Source organism: Caloenas nicobarica, chromosome 5 (assembly GCF_036013445.1).
Source record: "Caloenas nicobarica isolate bCalNic1 chromosome 5, bCalNic1.hap1, whole genome shotgun sequence".
Lineage (NCBI taxonomy): Eukaryota > Metazoa > Chordata > Aves > Columbiformes > Columbidae > Caloenas > Caloenas nicobarica.
Window position 1 is genome coordinate 55,715,991 of NC_088249.1, and position 21,652 is coordinate 55,737,642.

A 21,652-nucleotide genomic window follows, 5' to 3' on the forward strand; every position below is an offset into this window, starting at 1 on the left:
CATAGGGCCTTGATATCCTGCTCAATGTACTTAAAAAAACCCAGGAAAACCCCTAAAACTTTGCATGCTGTCTTTAATAAAAGACAAATACTATGTTGAATCCATTTAAATAGTTCAGTCACGAAAATATTAACAAAGTAATAACATCAGCACTAGAACAAGCACCTTTTATTTTTCCTATTCTATTACTAATTAGTCTATTTTTTTCCCTTAGTATTTTTATTTTTCCTCTATTTTTCTATTTCCCCCCCCCCCCCCCCCCCGTTTTGGGCTTTTCTACTTTTTTTCCCCCCCGTTTATTTTTCTATTTCCCCGTCCCTTTTGTTTTATTTTCAATTTTCCCTCGTTCTGTTCTCTCCCACCTTCACTGCTCAGCCCCCTTCCTGCTTACGCGGGCAATGACGTTGCCTGCCACGAGGCCGTGACGTCAGACGCAGGGGCCCGCCCCCTCCCCCAGCCCGCACGGCAACGCGAAAGGGGCGGAGCCGCCATGGGCGGCTCCGCCCCTTTCGCGTTGCCGTGCGGGTTGGAGGCGTGTCCCGGCAGGGCCGCCGTACTATCGATGTGGCCTGGGGAGGGAGCGGCTCCACGTCAGCCATCGCTGAAGCGCCGCGGGCTGAGCTCCGCACCGGGCCCGACTCAAGGGGACTGGGCCGGGCCGCCGCGCCAGCGGGTACGGAGTCTTGCCCCTGGGGATTAGCGGCCTCGCCGGGGCTGGGGGGGCGGTGGGCGCCGTGGCGGTGCAGCCGCCGCCCCGGTGGGGCCCGCAGGCCCGAGGCCTCACGGCCCCGCCGGCACCTTCTTGGGGGGCTCCCTGAGGGATGGATGGGGGGTTCCCTGAGTGTGGGTCGCTGAGGGAGCCCCCGGTACCGCTAACGGGAGCCTCGCGTTTCTGGGTGTTTTGCGGGGCCCGGAGAGGTGCTGGGGGGGTTGGGGGTTGTAGGTCTCCGAATTTGCTGAGGGGAATGGCGGGCAAACGCGGGCACCCGCGTGTTTAAAGCTTTAACTCGTCGCTAAAAACGCCAGGCGCTTTGAGCAAAAAGTAGTCATCTGGGAAATTAAGAGAGAAGTCTCCCTGAACTGGCTGTAGATTTACTCAGGATTCTTTAATAAATGTTTTTACATTATATATTGTAGGTCGTGCATCAATAAAATTATTCTCTCAGGACTTTGGTTCACCAGGTACCCCAGTACATAAGGCTTCTCAAGGTTATACCTGGAGAGCGGGCTCGGCTTTTGATCTTCCTGTGTTGTATAAACTGTAAAACTTTCAGTTTCCTTGTGTGGGTACCCAGATGTTTTATCGCTGGAGAAGTAAAATAGCACCTACTTCTGTGTCTGTGGGGGTTCTCTGTGAGATTAAACTGATTTCAAGGCTTGGTGCCTTGCAAGGGGGAAGGCTCAGTGGTGGCTCTCCCTGCCCAGTCTCCAGCTCTGCATTTTACGAGACTTGGTTTTCACTGCTGCTTTTCAGAGCCTAAAATACACTCCGTGTTTTCATGCTTTAGAGACCTCTTTGGCTTCAATTTTTCATAGAATTTCTGCAGTTGAGATCTTTGCATGAGTAAAGATACCTGGTCTGCTTTTTGCAAAGATCTACTTTATGGTCCTTGTGAGTCATTATTGGAGAAGGCTGTGCTGGCTGTATGGCTTTGAGGCAGGAGTTCTGGGTAACAGTATGGAAAAAGTACGCAAAAAGCTGCTGCCAAGGCAAGAAAACTGTTGTATTTCTAAAAATGAGCAGGAATCGTTTGTGTAGATATTTGTAAACAATGAACATGAAAAATCTAATTCTTAAAAATATAGAAATATAACAGAGGCATTTTAAAAAAAATCGTCTTGCATTTATTATTTTGGGTAGTAGTTGTGGTACTGTTTTAGTTGTGTTGTTTTCTTGTGTAGAAAGAGGCTGGAGTCCAAGTTAGCACAAGTTACCTGCTCGCTGTTCAGCCTGAGGTTCTCTGGATGTCCATTTGCTGGGAAAAGGGACTTTGGACCCAGGACCAGCGTGTGCAGCATCTCAGCCATTCATGCAAACTCTGTGACTCCATGTCCGCCCTTCCCTCTCTTTCCTCGGAGCTGTTTCTGGATCGTGCTTTTAACCAGGCTGGGAACGGGGGTGTGTGGGTCTGTTGGATTTTGCGTGTGTTTCTTACTGCTTCAGAAATAAGGTAGGAGTAGAGGGTTTACAGGGTTTGCATCCCACAAGTTGTCTGCACACATCAAAAAGGTGATGTGGGGTAGGAGCTGGTGTCCCCAGACAATAACTTCTTAAACTGGCGTGTTATTGAAATCTTTATGTCAGGGATGTATGGCCCTGCTTGAGATCATTGTACTTCGAGGAAAAGTGGTCTGCAGTGAAAGCACAGCCTGGAGTTGGAGAGTTTAGTGTTTTCATCTTTATGTAAATCACAACCACTGATGGGGAACATTTTGTTCAGTTCTCTTATCGGTTAGTAATAATAATTACATTAAAAAAGCATGGTTTTACACAATATTTGACTGATGCGTAGTATCTTAAAGTAAAAAGGCATCTTTGTTGTTTTAATGGTGTATTAAACTCAGTCTAAGACTTTCAGAAAATTAACAGCAATAAAAGCACAGAGAAAGTTTTTCTTTAGATTTTTTGACACATTTTTCTGTAGAAAATACAACAGTGGTCATGTAATAAAAAGTAACAATTTACTGTGCTTGTCAGTATGGTATCATAGTGTTAACCGAGCAAGCTCAAATTTGGGCCTTTTTCATTACTTAAGAAATGGAATAAAACGTTTGATTTGATCTTGTATGCCTATCATATATAAGGAAGTAACAAACATGAGAATGAGGACTGAGCTTAATTGCTAATTTTGTTACCTGAACTGCGAGCCACAGAGCAGGTTTAATAGATCTGTAACTTTCTCGTACTTTTGACTGTAAAAATACTTACTTTCCTCATCAGTGTCCAGTGGAGCAGTTAGACAGTAGAATTGAGCTGGTCTGGGGATCCTTGGCAAGTAAAAGGCTGGTCCTGCTTCCCTCTCCACTGCAGTGCTGTTTCTCCTGTGTTGGATCTCATGCTCATCTTCAAAGCTTCCTTCATAGGCTGATTCAACTTGTTAAACGAGCCAAAAACTCTTCACTTTTCTTTGCTTTGATGTTTTTCAGGTAGAGGGGGCTTATTGCTATCTAGAACTACCTGAAAGGAGGTTGTAGCAAGGTGGGTGTTGGTCTCTTCTCCCAGGTAACAAGCGATAGGGCAAGTGAAATGGCCTCAGGTTGCACCAGGGGAGGTTTAGATTGGATATTAGGAAAAAATTCTTCACTGAAAGGGCTGTCGGGCATTGGAACAGGCTGCCCAGGGAAGTGGCTGAGTCACCATCCCTGGAGGTGTTGAAAAGATGCGTAGATGAGGTTCTTAGGGACATAGTTTAGAGTTGGACTTGACAGTGCTAGGTCAACAGTTGATGATCTTAAAGGTCTTTTGCAGCCCAAATGATTCTATGATTTTGCAGCTTGTGTCAGCTCACCTGGAGGGGCACAGAGCTGCAGGGAAGGTCGGGGGGATCAGGAGGGTGAGGAGATGAGGGAAAAGCTGCTGCTTCCATTGAGCTGCTGTCAGATGCCTGTACACTTCAGTTATCTCTGACTGTGTTGAAGTATTGGAAAGATTTCTTTCATTTACTTTTTTTTTTTTCTCTCTTTGGGAAACTTTGTGCTCTTCATTTTTTGGTGCTGATGGGAATATTTTAGCATAACAGAAAATTGAGATGGGTTTTGAATGTGGCTTCTCAAGAAACCCAGCAATCCCTTCAAAATAATTAAGTCAGTTTAGAAAACATTTTTGTGCTGTTTGTTAATAAAATCTGTTAACTTTGGGATGGTTTTGTTTGCTTTTTAGGTTATCTGATATTTGTGTCAAAATAGTTCTTCCACTGAGAAAACTTTGTAACCAAGAACCATGACAGCTGCAGAGAACGTGTGTTACACGTTAATCAATGTTCCGATGGATTCAGAACCACCTTCTGAAATCAGCTTAAAAAATGACCTAGGCAAGTAATGGACAGTGATTTGAAGGATATTCCATCTTACCTGAATAATTCTCATATTCTCTCATTGTGCCTTTCCTAGAATATTGTTTACATTTTATAAATGCAAACAAATCAATTTAATGTTGATTTTGTTTTGTTGATTTTTGAAATGTGTGCATTCCTCTGTTTGACATGTTTTGAGAAACTTCATTATGTTTATCTTATGTGTTTTTGTTGTGTTTGGTGGTGTGGGTTTTTTTTTTCTCACCTCAGTCTGTGCAAAAATTGGAAATATTTTCCTGCCTTTCTGTTTGAAGTCATACCTGTTTGGGCTCAGGCAGATTTAAATAATGCAATGATAAGCGACAAGTTGTGTTATCACTTGTTCAGCGCACTCACTGGTCTATCTTGCTGGGAGAAAAGGCACTGTTAGTATAGATAGGACATCAGAGTGCATGGTAATATCCTGGTATGAAAGGCTATTTAAACATTGAAACTGTTGTGAAATTTGTTGAACTCTGATAATTCCATTATGTGGATCCTAGAATTAAGTCTGAACTCCGTGGTTATTCTTTAAATATCTCTTGCTTCCTCTTTATCCTTTTAGTAGAAGCAAGGGTGTGAATTTTATTGCTGTGCAATATTGCACTCTTTTAGAGGGAGTTTGTATCTTCTGACACTGAAGGTCAATATTTCTCTTAAACTAGCTGTGCCAGGTTAGCCTTCCTGATTTCCTTTTTTCCTTCTCTAGAAAAAGGAGATGTCAAGCTGAAGACAGAGGCCTTGAAGAAAGTCATCATTATGATTCTGAATGGTGAAAAACTGCCTGGCCTTCTGATGACCATTATACGTTTTGTACTGCCTCTCCAAGATCATACCATCAAAAAACTGCTGCTTGTCTTTTGGGAGATAGTGCCCAAGACGACTCCGGATGGACGGCTATTGCAGGAAATGATCCTTGTGTGTGATGCATACAGAAAGGTAGCCCATTGTTTAGTTCATTACTTAAGGTCCTATACTGGATCTTTCTGTGAAGTATCTCCTTTTGTCTTATTTAATAAATATAAAAATGGTTTATGCTCAGCATTTCCTTCCTAACTGTTATGTTTCAGAGCTGGGCAATTGTAGATGACCAGCAGACCTACTACCAAGGAGATTTTTATGTGTTCTTTTACTGTTACAACTTAACAAGAATTTAGTGCTCTTTGTTTCCAAGTCAACGAACCTCAAAGATGAGGGATAACCTAGTTACGGTCTTCATATTGTCTTGGGTCAAGCCACGGGTCATAAATGGACACTACTTTTGGAATATCTTCATCGTGGTGTATTTAGGACAGTCCTTCACAAGGATAATAAGGTCCTTCAGCTTCTCTGAGGATGGGTCGGAAGCAGATGACCTAGAGATTAGTATCCAGAGTGCTGGAGTGCCTGCAGGGTGAGCTTTCACAGCCTAATGATCAGAGAAAACATACACAGTGCACAAAAAAGCATCCCACAGCCTTTCTAAGTTTTACTACACAGAAATATGTGCTTTTAAATATTGTGGGGCAGCAGTGTTTTAAGGCTGAGCGTGGGAGAAGGGTAGCAAGTGCATTCATCTGAGCTTAACAATAGGGTTGAAGAGTCTGGCATTTCAAATATGTTTCTTGTCGATTTTAGGATCTTCAGCACCCAAATGAATTTATCCGAGGATCTACTCTCCGTTTTCTTTGCAAGCTGAAAGAGGCAGAACTGCTGGAACCTTTGATGCCAGCCATTCGTGCGTGTCTGGAGCATCGTCACAGCTACGTGCGCAGAAATGCAGTTCTTGCAATTTACACCATTTATAGGTAAATGCCAGCAACTATTTAAAGTCGTGGATGCAGGAGACCAAGGATAGTTTTAGTGATCTGGGTAGTTTTTGAGATCTCGTAAACATTTATCAATCAATGGTTCGGTGTTTGAGGGTTGGTTGGTTTGTTTGCTTTTTCTCCTGGTGTCTCATGGGCTTCTCTGGAAAAGCAGGAGCTACTGTTGCTGCTTTCTGAAGTGTGACTGCGGTCCTTATATTACAAGTTAATTTGTATGGGCAGATGTCTTCCCTAACGGTCTAAATGTTATTAATAGTAACCATTGTCCACAACCATAAATATAGAAGAATCTTCACAGGAATATGCAGATACACATTTATTTCAAGCAACGCATTCTTAGTGTACCACAGTTGTACACTAAACATTATTGCAGTTGTTACCTGAACAGTGCGGCTGAATGTTACTATTAAACAGAAATAATTGATGGGGTAATGTCTTAGCTGTCATGATAACAAACAAATTTTTTAAAGCTCCTTGAGTCTGTTGGCAGTTTCAAATAGCTACACAAAAGCTGTGTTTTATGTTTTTTGAATTTTTGTCAACGCTTGTCTTTAGGTTATGCAATTAAGCCTTAGGTTCTGCTCCTTACCCGTAGTTCTTTTAATTACTTTTTTTTTTAAAAGAAATTTTGAACATCTTATACCTGATGCTCCTGAATTGATCCATGATTTCTTGGTGAATGAGAAAGATGCAAGCTGCAAAAGAAATGCATTTATGATGCTAATTCATGCAGATCAGGTAAGAATACTTGTTCTCAAACTGTCTTGGTTTAAATACTTGAAAACGTACTGGTTAACTAGCCAGTAGTTGTTTGGTGGTATAAACTATTTATATTCATTAAAAGCCATATATGGTAGTGTTAAGCCATTTGTGGAATATTTGGTAACTGCAAAAGGTAAAGTAGATCTTTAGTGCTGTGTTAATTTAAAAGGAGAATTGCTGTATTTGGTGAAGGCATATGTTGATGCTGAAAACTGTAATTAGTTTTGCCAAGTGAACTTAAACAGATTAAGAAGTGCTCCATTGCCTACTGGTTTATAGCTTTTGTAGACATATGAGAAAGAAACAGCAATTTCTCTTTAGCATTTTGGATTATTTACAGTCAACTGCCTTTTGTGCCTAATTACCATTAGTTTCATCTCTTTCTTTTTTGCCATTTATCAGCAGAATGGATTAATTTGCTCTTCAGATTTACAATATTTTCATGAATTGTTTTAGATTTCAAGTTGAAGGGTTGAATATATGCTGGTTTGTGCTTCGATTTTTAAAATGTGTTTTGATTTAAAATATAGCTGAGTGAGCAACCTCAGAATAATTTAGAATAATTTATCTTTTGTTTCTATAGGATCGAGCTTTGGATTATTTGAGTACCTGTATTGACCAAGTCCAGACATTTGGTGACATACTGCAACTGGTTATTGTTGAACTAATTTATAAGGTAAAAGAGAAATGTTGTGGCACATTCCAAATAAATGTACATGTTAGATTGTGTTAGACTGCTTTTTAAAAGGGACAGAATGTCGCTGGAAAAGGCATTTAGTCCATGTAAGGAATATGTCATTGTTTAGTAGAGCTGGGTAAGCCGTGTCTCTTGAAACAATAAACAGCTCAAGTGTGACAGTGCAGAGCGAGATGTCTCACCTGATTTGCTGTGATGTGGTCTGTGTGTTATCAGACCGTTCTTCATGGACATGAGCAGGACATCTGTTACAGAGGCTGGTAGAGGCTCTGCCCTTCATTTTGATCTGAGATTTTAAGACCTTGCAGCATCGCATACAATTGTGAATAATAGCTTCTTTAATAGCTTTTGTAGTTAGATTTTTACAACTGAATGACACTTCTTATTCCCAGGAAAGGTGGTCACCTTTTGCTTAATTTTCTCCTCGTTGTAAGATAACGGAGCAATCAGGCTATACAGTTGCTATTTTGTTTTTTCTTTATGCGCCAACTATGCGTTGTTTTTCTTATCTAGGTCTGTCATGCAAATCCATCAGAGAGAGCTCGGTTTATCCGCTGCATCTACAACTTACTGCAGTCATCGAGTCCTGCGGTGAAGTATGAAGCTGCAGGTACTCTGGTTACACTCTCCAGTGCACCAACAGCAATCAAGGTACAAAAGTGATGTTTTCAGATGTTTCAGTAGCTCTTACTGCACTGGAATTAATACTGTATACTGTACATTGATATTTTGAAAGAGTGAAGGCTTTAGTGATACAGAGTGTTTTGACACTTCATGTGTGAAACACTGTCTTAAAATGTCTCTTAAAATTGGTCTTTAAAAAAGACTGAGACTGTATTTTGCAGACCTGCAGCTAGTGGACTTCATGTCACTTTGGCAGGGAAGAAGCTTGAATACTTGCAAACTGTTGTACAGTAGTTGGTATCAACCTCCAATCTTCTTGGCATACTTAGTAAAGCAGGCTAAAGCTGAAGATTTGCAGAGATTGAATTACTTTCTTTACTCTTAAATATTACTCTTTTCAGACCAGGGTGGAAACATAAAGCACTGAAGATTTACATTAATTACTGATTGACCTTGGGTTCCTAAGTTTATGTTTGTACGACTGATTATTTGAGACTACGCTTTGAACAATTTTTAACTTGTATGCAAATTTCAAAAGTAGATTATGGCAGTCTAGATTTAGAGTAAAAGCACTGTACATAGTAGTTTCAAAAGATCAGGGTAAGTATTCCAATATTCTTGCTTTAGCGTAGTCATTTTTGTTGAGTAGGAATATTGTTCATAGAAGCTGTCATTAAAACCATATCTAGATAGGCTAACACTGGCAACTATTTAAAATTGATTTTCATGCCCTGTTGCTTACCTAAGCGCTGACCCAAAGCATGCCAGGAAATGTATCTCTTTATGACTTTCTTTGAATTTGAAATCAAGTCTGTGCATCATAAGCTGATGCCATTGTGAGTGTTCCTGTGTCATTTTTGTAACGTGCTAGAATCGATGTTTACAGTGGACCAAAAAGTTTTAAAGACTGTTCTTTGGTTCATTTCTGTGCCCACTCTTTGAGTAGTTGGTTTAATAGTAAAATAGAAGGTGTCTTTTCCTGAATTTCTGTCTGGAATTTACCGGTTTTTCCTCTTTGTTACTTAAAAAAGGTTTTTGATCATTTAAATTTTAGGCAGCTGCCCAGTGCTACATAGATTTGATTATTAAAGAAAGTGATAATAATGTGAAACTGATTGTTTTGGATCGGTTGGTTGAATTAAAGGAGCATCCCTCCCATGAACGAGTGTTACAGGTATGTGAGCTGTCTCTTTTCCCACAATCTTATTGAAGGCTTTTCTTTAATAAATGAAACTTTGGGTATTGTGATGTATGGAGAAATGCACTTCTGCAGTTTCAATCTTTTGTTGATATGTTTTTTGGTAAAAACATATTTGATGGGCTTCTATGTTTATGACTTGCTGCTTTTATTGTCTGCGTAAGAATTTACAGTGGCAAATGCTGTCTGGATTGTAACAATGATGTAGTTTGCATGGTAGACTTTTACATAAATGTAGAATGTATTAAATGAACGCTGTGCAGTTCCTAATGTCTAGGATATCTTGCTTTTTTTGTCAGCAGATTATACACTGTGTATCCAGAAAGTCTTACTGAGGACTGAAAAGTAGAAGTGTATGAAAAGGAAGTAATTTAAAGCACCAAAGTAGTGATTGTTTTGTGATTGTTTCAGGATCTAGTTATGGACATCCTCCGAGTGTTGAGTACTCCAGATCTAGAAGTGCGCAAAAAAACCCTTCAACTGGCTCTGGATCTTGTCTCTTCAAGGAATGTAGAGGAGGTAAAATATATATTGCTTGTGTTTCATTACACTATTTTTTATTCTTTGGAAAAATATGGGCCTTTCTTCAATTTTATTTGATCTTTTCTGCAGCTCGTGATTGTTCTGAAGAAGGAGGTGATTAAAACTAACAATGTGACAGAGCATGAAGATACAGACAAGTACAGACAGCTGCTTGTTCGTACATTGCATTCCTGTAGTGTTCGGTTTCCAGATATGGCTGCAAATGTTATTCCAGTGGTACGCAAATGTTTACTTATATTGTCATTAAATATGTTGTAGCTATATGCAAAACCTGGGGAATAACTGAAGCTAAGGTGTTTCTAATGGTGGCCTCACACAATGCAATACTATTTGTATTCCTAAAGAAATATAGGACTTTTGATGTTGTAGTTGTTTGCCTTCTGAGACTTTATTTTAAAATATTTTTGAGGAACATGAGCTGAAGGGTGCCTTTCCTTAAAAGTGCAATAATTTGTATCATTAGAAAAACAATTTTGGTATTACGATAATTGGTAATTGATTGGAATGTACTTATGTTGGTTTGACTTCAGCTTTGTTTAATGGGAGATGTATATGTAGTTTAATTTTTCTGGATGTAGAAGGAAAATACTGTTTACACACTGAGCCGTGCTGCTATTTGTGCTCATATTCCCTCTTCTGTGCTAGCTGATGGAGTTCCTGAGTGATAATAATGAAGCAGCAGCTGCTGACGTCTTGGAGTTTGTGCGGGAAGCGATCCAGCGATTTGATAACCTCAGACCTCTTATTGTTGAGAAGATGCTTGAAGTCTTTCACGCTATTAAATCTGTCAAGTGAGTCCAAAATATGATACCAGACATTGGCGCTTCCAGTAGCTCACTTGCATGAAACGTATATTGTCATTAAACATCTATTGAAATCCTTGCAGTCCATGCACACAACAGAATTAAGTGAAGCTGAGGTATTTTGGGGGTCGATGATTTCTAGTTACAGCTTCCTTCTTGCCTACTTGTACAAAACACATACAGGGTGCTTGTTGCATTGAAGGGAGAAAAATTCAAATTTCGTTTTTATGGTGCAATTGATAACTGTATTTCTACTTGTTAGAAGATAGCATTGTTTATGAAAGCCAACTCTAACGTGATATATTTGTTAAAACAGAGTTACTAAGGGATTATTGCAGTAGGAATTTGCACTTGTAGGCAACTGGAAATACTTACTGTACATTTATTAGAAGACCCAGTCTAACATAGACTGGGATTTGCCATTTCCAGAGCTTTTATAGTACCTTTCAGGGCTCTAAAAACTTGGTTTTCTGATGGATCTGCAAAGGTTAAGTCAAATGAGAACTTCTCTGTACCAAGACACCACTGAACCATTTTTCCAATAGACAGGAAACTGAATCCTATCTCCATCGTCATCTCATTAAGTGTGGGAAAAAAAACACTCAGAAGCTTTACTATTTATTCCCTAATCTTCATTCATGTTTTCGATTTTTCATTTTCTCCTGTATGAAGAAAACGACAGTCTCAGTTAACTGGAGGAATTACACCTGGCTTTATTTACATACAGTGGAGTTATTTCATTATGATCATAATGAAATTCAATTTTGTGAATATCAGGATTAACACAGATGGAAATAAATTTGTAGCAGAGAATACATTTCACTTCATATACTTATTCATTAGTTTACCAAGGCTGAAAGGATTTGATTGCTCTTGATCAAGACCTCTTGACCAAGGCCGATTGCTCTTGATCAAATTTGCTTTCTGTCAGTCGCGTCCTTTTGAATTTGTCAAGACTGGACTTTATCACCTGACCATAAATCACTTCCTTTGATGCTAGTGTGAGTATATCATGAAAGTGTGACTTAATTTACTGTTCTTGTCTTAGGATTTATCGAGGAGCTTTATGGATCCTTGGAGAATATTGCAGCACAAAGGAAGATATACAAAGTGTAATGACAGAAGTTCGCAGATCACTTGGAGAGGTGTGTTTGCTTCATTAGGCGAGCTCTTTGTGGGTTTACTTACTACTAGACAGTGTGTTTTCTAAAAAAAAAAAAAAAGGATATTTAAAAAAATTGGGTAAAATGCAACAGGGTTTCGAGCACTTGTTTTATGGTTTTGCATTCATTATTTATTTTTTTTAAGTAGCATGCCTGAAGCTGGCATGTATAGAGAATAAGTGATAGCTGTTAAGAGGGGAGACGAGAAATTCCTTATATCAGAGAGTTATGGCAGCTTTAAGATATGATTTAATTATATCCACTAAAAAAGGAAGAGTGCTTTGAGTCTGGGTTGTTCTGAGAGTCATCTAAGACAGTCTGTGCAATGTGACCTTTGTGCATGGGTAGGAGGCTTCTGTATGTATTTCAACATCTGCCTATCTCCTCAAATTCTCACAGAACTGTTGCACTGTAACTGACCTTTTACTTATAAAAATCTTAACAATGCAGATGTTTTTAATGAAAACCTTCTACAGAGAAAAAAATATTTTTTTGTATTAATTGTAACAATTGTTTCCTGTTTGTATCTAGATCCCGATAGTAGAATCTGAAATAAAGAAAGAAGCTGGTGAGCTAAAACCTGAAGAAGAGGTGTCTGTGGGTCCAGCCCAAAAATTGGTGACAGAGATGGGCACTTATGCCACACAGAGTGCTCTCAGTAGTTCCAGACCTGCCAAAAAGGAAGAAGACAGGTATTTGAGATTTCATACTAGGCCAGGAGCGACTTGGTTAATTTTTTTTTTTTGAGTAGTATTCCCTCTCATGCAGTTTAGTGGTTGAGGTATTTTCTTGTTTTAAGGTATTATCCCAAGTAGATGGTAGCTGCCTAATTGCTTATGATTTGTAATCAAAGCTTACTGCATATCAAAAAGGACATTATTAATTACGGTCTTCTAAATCCTAGTTAATTCTTTATGATTTATACATAAAATCCCCTCACAATTTTAATTGGATACAGAGGTGTTGCCTTTAGATTAAAACATTTTTTTCCTTGATATTGCCTTGCACTTCTTGCTGTAGTTTATTTCATTGGTAGTGAGAACAATTGCTGTATTTCCTTAATTACTGCAGATGGGCTACTTCATCTTGACTAGTCATTATCATCTCAGAGCTACAATGAAGTTATTATCCATTACACTTTTTGCTCCCTATTTTGTATGGAAATGGCTATGCAACTTGTGAATACCTCTGTATCTGGAAAATTACTGCTAGAGGAAAACAAACAAACTTCTGTGACGTTTCAAATTATTTTGTTGGTACAGTATGGATGTTAAGGTATGAAGATAAGTAGGCTAAAGATTGTCATCCAAAACTAGTTTTCTGATTATCATTTGTCTTTGCAGACCTCCTTTACGAGGATTCCTGCTTGATGGCGATTTCTTTGTTGCAGCTTCTCTCGCTACAACTTTAACTAAGATTGCTTTACGATATGTGTCACTAGTTCAGGAAAAGAAGAAGCAAAATGTAAGTCATCTGTTGCGTTTTCACTGCAGTTGCAAAGAAGGGCTGGTGATTGCCTCTTTTAAGCAGATGCAAAAGGGTTAAGTCCAAATGAGGTGCCAGTTCTGTGATGAGATAATGATAATTGGGGTCACAAACAGGGCCTACTGCTTTCCAGCCACTCTATCTAGACAGTGTCTACATCATGCTGCTCAGTTTCTAGATAAGTACTAAAAAAATAAGTAATCAAATAATAAAATATCTGAACAGAGTAATGTGCACCTTTTTGTAAATAAATCAAATGTAAAGCTGTGTAAAATGCAATAACCTCATTCTGTTCTCTTTCCTCCTCCTCAGTCCTTCATTGCTGAAGCTATGCTGCTGATGGCCACCATTCTCCATTTGGGAAAGTCCTCTCTTCCCAAGAAGCCGATTACAGATGATGATGTGGATCGTATTTCCTTGTGTCTGAAAGTTTTGTCAGAATGTTCTCCTCTCATGAATGATATTTTCAACAAAGAATGCAGGCAGTCCCTCTCTCACATGCTGTCAGCCAAGCTAGAAGAGGAGAAACTTTCCCAGAAGGTGAGCTATGATAAGTCTGTAACCATAAACACTTGGTGTTTTTTACAGATGTTCACATCCAGGCAGCTCCCAGAAGTGTCACCATTTGTTTGTGTCTAAGTCAGCTGTTATTTGAGTGTGTTTCTGTGCTATAGAATTCATCGTGAATTCTCGAATATTACTCTTCTTGCAGAAGGAATCTGAGAAGAGGAATGTGACGGTTCAGCCAGATGATCCCATTTCCTTCATGCAGCTTACTGCTAAAAATGAAATGAGCTCAAAAGAAGACCAGTTTCAGCTTAGCCTTCTTGCAGCAATGGGAAACACACAGAGGAAAGAAGCTGCTGATCCTCTTGCGTCCAAACTTAATAAGGTAATGTGAAAGTCAGTGTTTTAATTATATACCCTTTGTGCTGCTTGTGCACAAGATCAGCTTTGGGAGTCACAGGCTGGAACTGATGAACCAGGCTACACTGGTTGATTGGAAAGACCCAGGTATTTCCTGGGTAAGATCAGGAGAAAGAGAAAAGCTCTTTTGCCCAAAGTTGTTACCTTCTTCATGTGGGAGAGGAAGAATAAGGAGGAGATTTGGAGAGTGCTGAGCTATGGGATGTCAAGAGGAAATTAAGATTGTTTGCTGGTCTGAAGAGCCCAGTAGGGTTCACAGGGAAGAGTGTAGGTATGTCACAAGTGATTAAGAGCCCCGTTCTTTCTTTGGCCGCCATATCCTTTTGCCAAGTGCAGTGCATCCTTGTTTCACTCTTTATACCTTTTTTTTTTTTTTTTTTTTCCCCTGCTGGTTACCAGGACCTGTAGAGAAGGCACTAAGAGAAGGAATTTCTCCATTCATTCAGTTAAAAACCCAGACTTTTATGACTTTTATTCTTTAAAAGTCTGGTTGAATTCTTTTTACTGTTTAAAGTTACCTTTTTATTTTAAGTCAGCATTTCTTTGCCATAATGATATTTTTAAGAATAAATGACATTACAGTCTATATTTTAACTACTTATGTTAGTTAGGTTCAGAATACGTTCCATCTGGAAAGGATTTATAATTGTAGTGTGTACGCAAAAGAACATGTGAAGGAAGGATGCAGTTAAAATTTGTATGAATTATATGGACAGTCGCTGTGTATTTAGCTATAAACAGATTAAATCTGTTTATTTTGGAAGACTTATGCACGTACTTTAGATTTCCTAAACATCACAACTTCTTTAAATGCTATTTTCTAGACAAAACTTGTGGTGATTGCAGTGGGTTTTTTTCAATTTTCTTTTTTTTTCTTACTAGTAAGTTAATTCTGTGAAATTAAAAGCTCTTGCACACCAGCTTGATTTGGAGGCTCATATTAAAGAGTATTGAATTTAAATGTAATTTATTTTTTGTCACTGTTGGACATGATTCCATATTTTAAACTGTTTTATGAGAAAAAAGAAACACCTTAAACTCTCTTCTTTCTCAGGTTACTCAACTGACAGGTTTCTCGGACCCTGTCTATGCAGAAGCGTATGTCCATGTCAATCAGTATGACATTGTGCTGGATGTGCTGGTGGTGAACCAGACCAGTGACACCCTGCAGAACTGCACGCTAGAGCTGGCCACGCTAGGTAAGGGCTGTCAGATGCATTTTCACCGGGGGCCACATCAGCCTTGCAGTTGCCTTCAAAGGACTGTGTAAATGTAGGAGTAGTTAATATAAAAAATAAAAATATGAACCTGATATAAGCCATAGTCAGATCTTGAACCTCTTCATGCTTTTTTCACTAGAAAAATAGCATTCTATTTCTGCTTTTTTCCTGAGACATTGCACAGGTTTTTTTATATATTTATTCCCCATTGTTCTGGAGAGCAAGAGGACCAAATCCCAACTGGTATGGAGCAAATGTCAGGCAACAGCCAGCCACCTGCCCGAGGTGGTTCTTGCCCTCAGCCTGCACTACTTAAATCCCGTGTTCCCTCAGCCAAAACCATTCCCTGCAGCAGCAGCTGTACCAGAGCCTTGCTTGGACAAATGTTGAGGCTTCATTAACTTCTTGTAGGAGAGAGACTGCAACAAGTAATCTGAGAACAGTAACCTATTAGTTGTCTTCTGTTTTGGCAGCCAGGAGTTGAAATATTTTTGCAACATATTAGGAGAACTCATGATATATACTTTTCATTTATATCAATGTGTCTGAGGGGCATAACCTTCCTTCTAATCTTTTGTAAATTATTTGATCGGACTAATGATGGAGGTAAGTAACACAAACATATTATGTAATAGATTTTGTGAATTTTTCTATTTATCAGCTCAGTAAAGCGGAATTCTGTATTTCCCAGTTGATATCTTCTGATATATTGCACAAACTGACTTGATGCATCATTCTTGTGTGTAGAGTTGATGCTGTTTGTGCTGTGTTCTCAAACTGCAGAGTTTGATAAGGAGTCTTTTACAATTAGTTGCTAAAGGATTAGGAAAAATACAGATGTTGCTGTTTCCTGGGAACAATTATATTCAAAATCAAGGGGATAATTTGACCTATTTATAAATAGCTTAGTGCATGTAATATCGAACGTTGAACTTTGGGTTTGAGACAATCGACAGTAGGATTAGCTACTATGATGTCAGTGATTAAAACATAAGGTAGAATTAACCATTTCCTGATCATTAAAAATTAATACTAGACTCCATCTGAAGCCCGTTTAAGTCAGTATTTATATTTATTTTCAGTGGCATTTGGGTGAATACGCTAATATTTTAACTGAAATTTTTAATGTAATGCAAATTACTTTGTCGTGCAGGTAGCAAACAGTAAAAACAAAACCAACAACAACAAAACCACAAACAAATCCAAATCAGCTAGTGTATTTATGCTGGTATTTAGTGCAACTCTGTAGACATCAGAATTAAGTGACAAGAAAATAAAAAAATGCTACTCCAAACGCCAGACTCATTGTGTACTGGGAATGTTTCCTGATCCCTGTCTTCCAATTTCTTTACACAGGTGACTTGAAACTTGTGGAAAAACCATCTCCTCTGACACTTGCTCCACATGATTTTGCAAACATTAAAGCTAACGTCAAAGTTGCTTCAACAGAAAATGGAATAATTTTTGGTAATATTGGTAAGTAAACAATTCAGTATGCAAAATTAAAATTAATGTGCAACATTTCTTAACTGCTTAATGAGCTCAAAAATAATTAAAACACTTCATACTGGAAGAGGAAATCAAATGGTCTACAATGTATGAGTATTTTGCAATGATTAAAAAAAAAAAAATTATATCACTTTCACTTAAAATGATAGTAGAGCATGCTACCTTGAGAATGAGTGTCAGCATGATGCCTGAACATCTCTGAATGTGAGATGAGCTGGGCAGCCTGGCCTGAAAGACCAGGAATTTCACTCAAAGTTCTGTGGCAACTGGGTAAAGCACTTGAAGAAGACAGAGGTCGGCAAGGAGACTGAGCAAGTGCTGACTCTTGTTACCTAGCAGGTAGTAACTAAGCGCTCTGATTTAGTGAAAATTTGTTTTCTTAAACATTAAAGTCGTTTGTGTTTTATGTTGCAGTGTATGACATCTCTGGAGCAGCAAGCGACAGAAACTGTGTGGTGCTCAGTGATATTCACATCGACATCATGGATTACATCCAGCCTGCTTCTTGTACGGATGCGGAGTTCAGACAGATGTGGGCAGAATTTGAGTGGGAAAACAAAGTTAGTTTTATTTTTTTATATGTTATTTGGGGTTTTGTTGATGAGATACAATTCTTGTTTCTACAGCAGCTCGTTACGTCAACATTATCTCTTGTGATATAAACCTCATTCAACATCCACATTAGATCTTGGCCTCAAGTAACACATTCTCTTATTGTTTTCTGTTTCACAAGCTTAGTGATGCAATAACTAGTTTTTTCTTACAAAAGAGGTGTGTGCATTGAGCCTTACCTCCTGTATGGAAGGTGTCCAAATTGCTTGGTGCTTGCTGTGTGTTTTGTCTCAAAGGTGAGATAGCAACAAGTGTGAAGTTTGTGCTGAGACTACAGAATTAGTCATACTGCTCAGCCTCTCCAGTTTGGAATTACGTTGTCTCTTTTTTTTTAATCATAGAATGTTTGGGGTTGTAAGGGACATTTTAATGATAACTTAGTCCAGCCCCCTTACTGTGGGCATGGACATCTTTGATTTATTGTTTTGCAGTACAGCCGTAGCATACAGAGTGGTTATGGATGCTACATAAGACCAATAAAGTGGTAGGTATATTACACAGTTAGTGCCCAAACTGTTAGTTACAGAGCTGTTAAAAAGGGTTTAAGGGGTCTAATCTCATGCGACAGAGCAACATAATTTAAGAATAGAAACATTAAAGCAGAATGGGTGATATTTTACACAAAGGGTAGCCTTGCTTGCTACATGTATTGACATGTATTCACTTGAGAGTGGATTGAAGTTCCCTTAAAGGGAACTTACAAATTTTTATCCATAATATGTGAAGCCTTAACCATTTTTAAAGTACTCCTAAAAGATGTGTTAAAAAGCAATTTAAACAAGACCCACAATACTCAATCTGAGGAAGCCAATGCAGCCTAGAGAGCTTGGTTGCTAGAAGGGAAATATGAAAGTAATTTTTATCATTGTTTAAAAGCAAGCTTTTGGACTAGATACCACTTTTTTTTTTTTTGTGCTGACAATGTGTAAACTATATTCAGACAAGAAGTGTACTATTTGCTATAGAGAGTCTACCTGTTCAGCAGAGTATCATATTCACCTAATACATTTTAGAAATAGTCATAGCATGGATTTCCCACCCTTTAACAAGCAGATCGCAGGAGGTGAAGATTTTGTATGATGCTATCGCATAATGTGATTTGGAGAAATGTAGCAGTGATCCTCTTCATAGAGCCCTGAAGATGAGATGGTTTCAGAAATGCCTGAGATGCTAATTAAAGTAATTGCCATTTTGTTTGCCTTCTTGAAGGTTACAGTGAATACCAATATCATTGATCTAAATGAATACTTACAGCACATACTGAAGTCAACCAATATGAAATGCCTGACTCCAGAGAAGGTGAGCTATTTGCTTGAAGACTTTTAGACACCCTTTTTAGTTTGCGTGCTTTGTTTAATTTGTTTAACATTTGTTGTGACTAGTATTATAAATTTGTTATTGATATATTTATATGTTTTAAATATTCTTATTTCATAAATATGAAATATACTTCAAAATTTTTAAATGAGTACTCTGAAATGGGTAAAAGCAAGTTAATGTTATCAAAATTGTGTGTCTCTTAATCACTTCAGTTATTTCTTGGCCAGCTAGAAAACCAGAATGTTTGTTTTCATTTGTAGTAGCTAAGCTGTAGTATAGATTTGATGGAACCATCTGGTTTTATACAAGTATTTTTTCAGAAGCTCCAAGTTCCCTCCTTCTCTGTCAAAATTTACCTTTCTTTTGCCAATTTTGCCTTTTTGTTGCAAAACAAAATATATGTATAACTAGCTATTTGCTTTTAACATACAGTATATATAATAGTTGTTAGCCAAAATAGGTATAGTAGCTGTTGCTACTATGTAGCTGCTTTACCATTTTGCTGTTCATTAAATCAGATCATAAAATGCCATCCTACTGTGTTTTAATGAATATTGTAGATTGCATATCTTTCAATATTAATTTTAGAAAAAGGCCACCACTGTTTCCCATTGCATGACTTTCAATGTTTTAAGAAAGGCTGTATGCAAAGAAAGAAGTTTAAATGTTAAATTTTGATGTCTGTCTAGCTGTAGGTAGGATGAATGAAAATGTACGTAAAGGATTTTGGTACTTCTAAAGGGCTCACATGTGCTTTCTGTAGGCACTTTCTGGTTATTGTGGCTTCATGGCGGCCAATCTTTATGCGCGTTCCATATTCGGAGAAGATGCACTTGCAAACGTCAGCATTGAAAAGCCAATTCATCTTGGACCAGAGGCACCTGTCACTGGTCACATACGAATCCGTGCAAAGAGTCAGGTAACGTGGCTTCTGTTTGAGTACTCTTTCTCCTCGTCATTTTTAAGAAAATGTACTGAGCACTCCAAAAAACTTACGAATTTTGGACTACTGTTTCTAGTATTACGTAAATGGGAAGATTTTGGGGGAAGATGAATAGAGAAACTTCAGCCTCAGTTTTAAAGAACTATCTTATACATATTTTGTGAGAATGGCTTTTTAGGTAGGTGTAATCATACCCTAAAACCACATTGTACCCCTCCTCTCCCAGTGCATTGTCATAAAATAGGCCTTTGGGCCAAGATTTTCTTATTTTATCCATAGTGCTACAAATAGGACAGCATACTTGATTTGCTTTTAAGTAAAGAGCAGATGGTCCCCAAGGTTCTATGATCTATTTCCTACTGAATTCTATATTTCAATTTCATATAACAAGGAAATTTTATGCATGTAATTTCTGTTGACTAGTTCTTTTTAAAAACAACAAAACAAACCCCAAAGTCTATCAGTAGAATTATTTTCTCAAGGTACATCCATGAATCTGCTTTGGATTTTAGAACTTCTACCTCCTGACTAAAAAAAGTACAAAATTTGGAACTGTTTAATAACAAAACAGCTAGCGTACCAATAAAAAATATTTTAAACAGTGTGCAATAGAGGACTGCCTGAGAATTTTCACATACGTCACATTAAAACCATTTAGTTTGTCATTGTAAAGATTTCAGAGTGGTTTAAAATCAATATTTCTGATACGTTTGCAGTGGCATTTTTACATAAGACTGCATTCAATTATATATGCCAGCTTAGTTTCATCTTGAGATCACTCTATTGTTTATTAGGTGGTTTTGTTTGTGCAGTTTCTTTTGAGACTTCTTCATTTTCTATGCAATATTAATATGGTTCTGAGATGAAGTTATTTTCTATAGTTTGGTTCATTGAGTGTAGTATCAACACTGAGACTTTCAACAGCTGAATTTCAGTAACTTGATTGACTGCTGTAATTTCTTCAGTGGCAGCATATTTTCAAATGGTGGGAGGTCAGAAGGCTTCCACTTTTTTTTTTTTCCTGCCTTTGATAACAGATTTAGCAGTTGCTAGCTTAAATTTTAAGTGTAATTATTTCAATAATATGTGTAGATGTAGCCTTTACCTAGTGTCAAGAGGGTATGTACTGTTATGTATATAAATAAATGAACAGTTAGAAATGCTTTAATTTGCATGCCGCTGACTTCATAGATTTCTGTATATGGAACTTCCATTTTCATATAGATAAAGTTATTTTGAAGTGTCAGTGTCATGAGTGTTTTCTTTCTTTTCCTTACAGGGAATGGCCCTGAGTCTTGGAGATAAGATCAATCTGTCTCAGAAGAAAACAAGTTTATAAATTTTACCTAATATCTTTTCAGATCTTTTACAATTTAACCTTAGGTATGTGGCTTTTGGGATCCAGAACATCTTATATTCCTCAGTGTTCTGTAATTGTAGAAGCCAAGCTTTTGAGCTGAAAGCATTCCAGCAGATAATTTATAGGTTCTCCATGATTGATACTGAGCAAAATTTTAAATCTCCAGATTTTTTTCTTTGTACTGGAAGTCATGTTTTCTTTGTCTCTAATATACACTGATGCTCACAGTACAATAAACAAATTATGCCAGTACTGTTTTGTCTGTAAATTGTAAACTCTGTATTGTATTATGTGATCAGTATTGAACATCTGGTGGGGTATTTTGATAGTCTAAGAAGGTGGGAGTGCGTAATAGCTTAAGTGTTTACAGTAATAACTAGGCCTGAATTGTGTGAATGTGTGATCACGACTGGTATACCTTGGAGAATATGTATATTTGACAAGTAAATCAAAGGTGGTGTGTTCTAGGTGGCTGGTTTAGTGGTGTAATCACAAGATTGTAACGTCAGAAAAGAGATGGTCCGAATTCAGCTCTTTCCAGCAAGTGGTAGAACCTTGTAGAACCAGAGTAGAAACGTTGTTTCTGAGATGCTTTCCTAACAGTATTGTCATGAGTAACACAACAT

At 38.0% G+C, this 21,652-nt stretch overlaps 1 protein-coding gene across 1 annotated transcript; it reads left to right on the forward strand.

The window, feature by feature from the left end:
• Window positions 1-546: 546 nt before the first annotated feature.
• Window positions 547-21,269, forward strand: COPB1 (COPI coat complex subunit beta 1). The gene is made up of 22 exons (XM_065635450.1): window positions 547-673; window positions 3,881-4,031; window positions 4,762-4,991; window positions 5,670-5,839; window positions 6,484-6,598; window positions 7,206-7,298; window positions 7,833-7,970; window positions 8,998-9,117; window positions 9,553-9,660; window positions 9,754-9,900; window positions 10,330-10,475; window positions 11,536-11,632; window positions 12,182-12,342; window positions 12,994-13,114; window positions 13,448-13,675; window positions 13,848-14,027; window positions 15,117-15,261; window positions 16,639-16,758; window positions 17,206-17,351; window positions 18,613-18,702; window positions 19,487-19,642; window positions 20,946-21,269. The coding sequence occupies exons 2-22, from the start codon at window positions 3,941-3,943 to the stop codon at window positions 21,003-21,005; spliced, it is 2,862 nt and encodes a 953-aa protein (XP_065491522.1). The 5' UTR covers window positions 547-673; window positions 3,881-3,940; the 3' UTR covers window positions 21,006-21,269.
• Window positions 21,270-21,652: the final 383 nt, after the last annotated feature.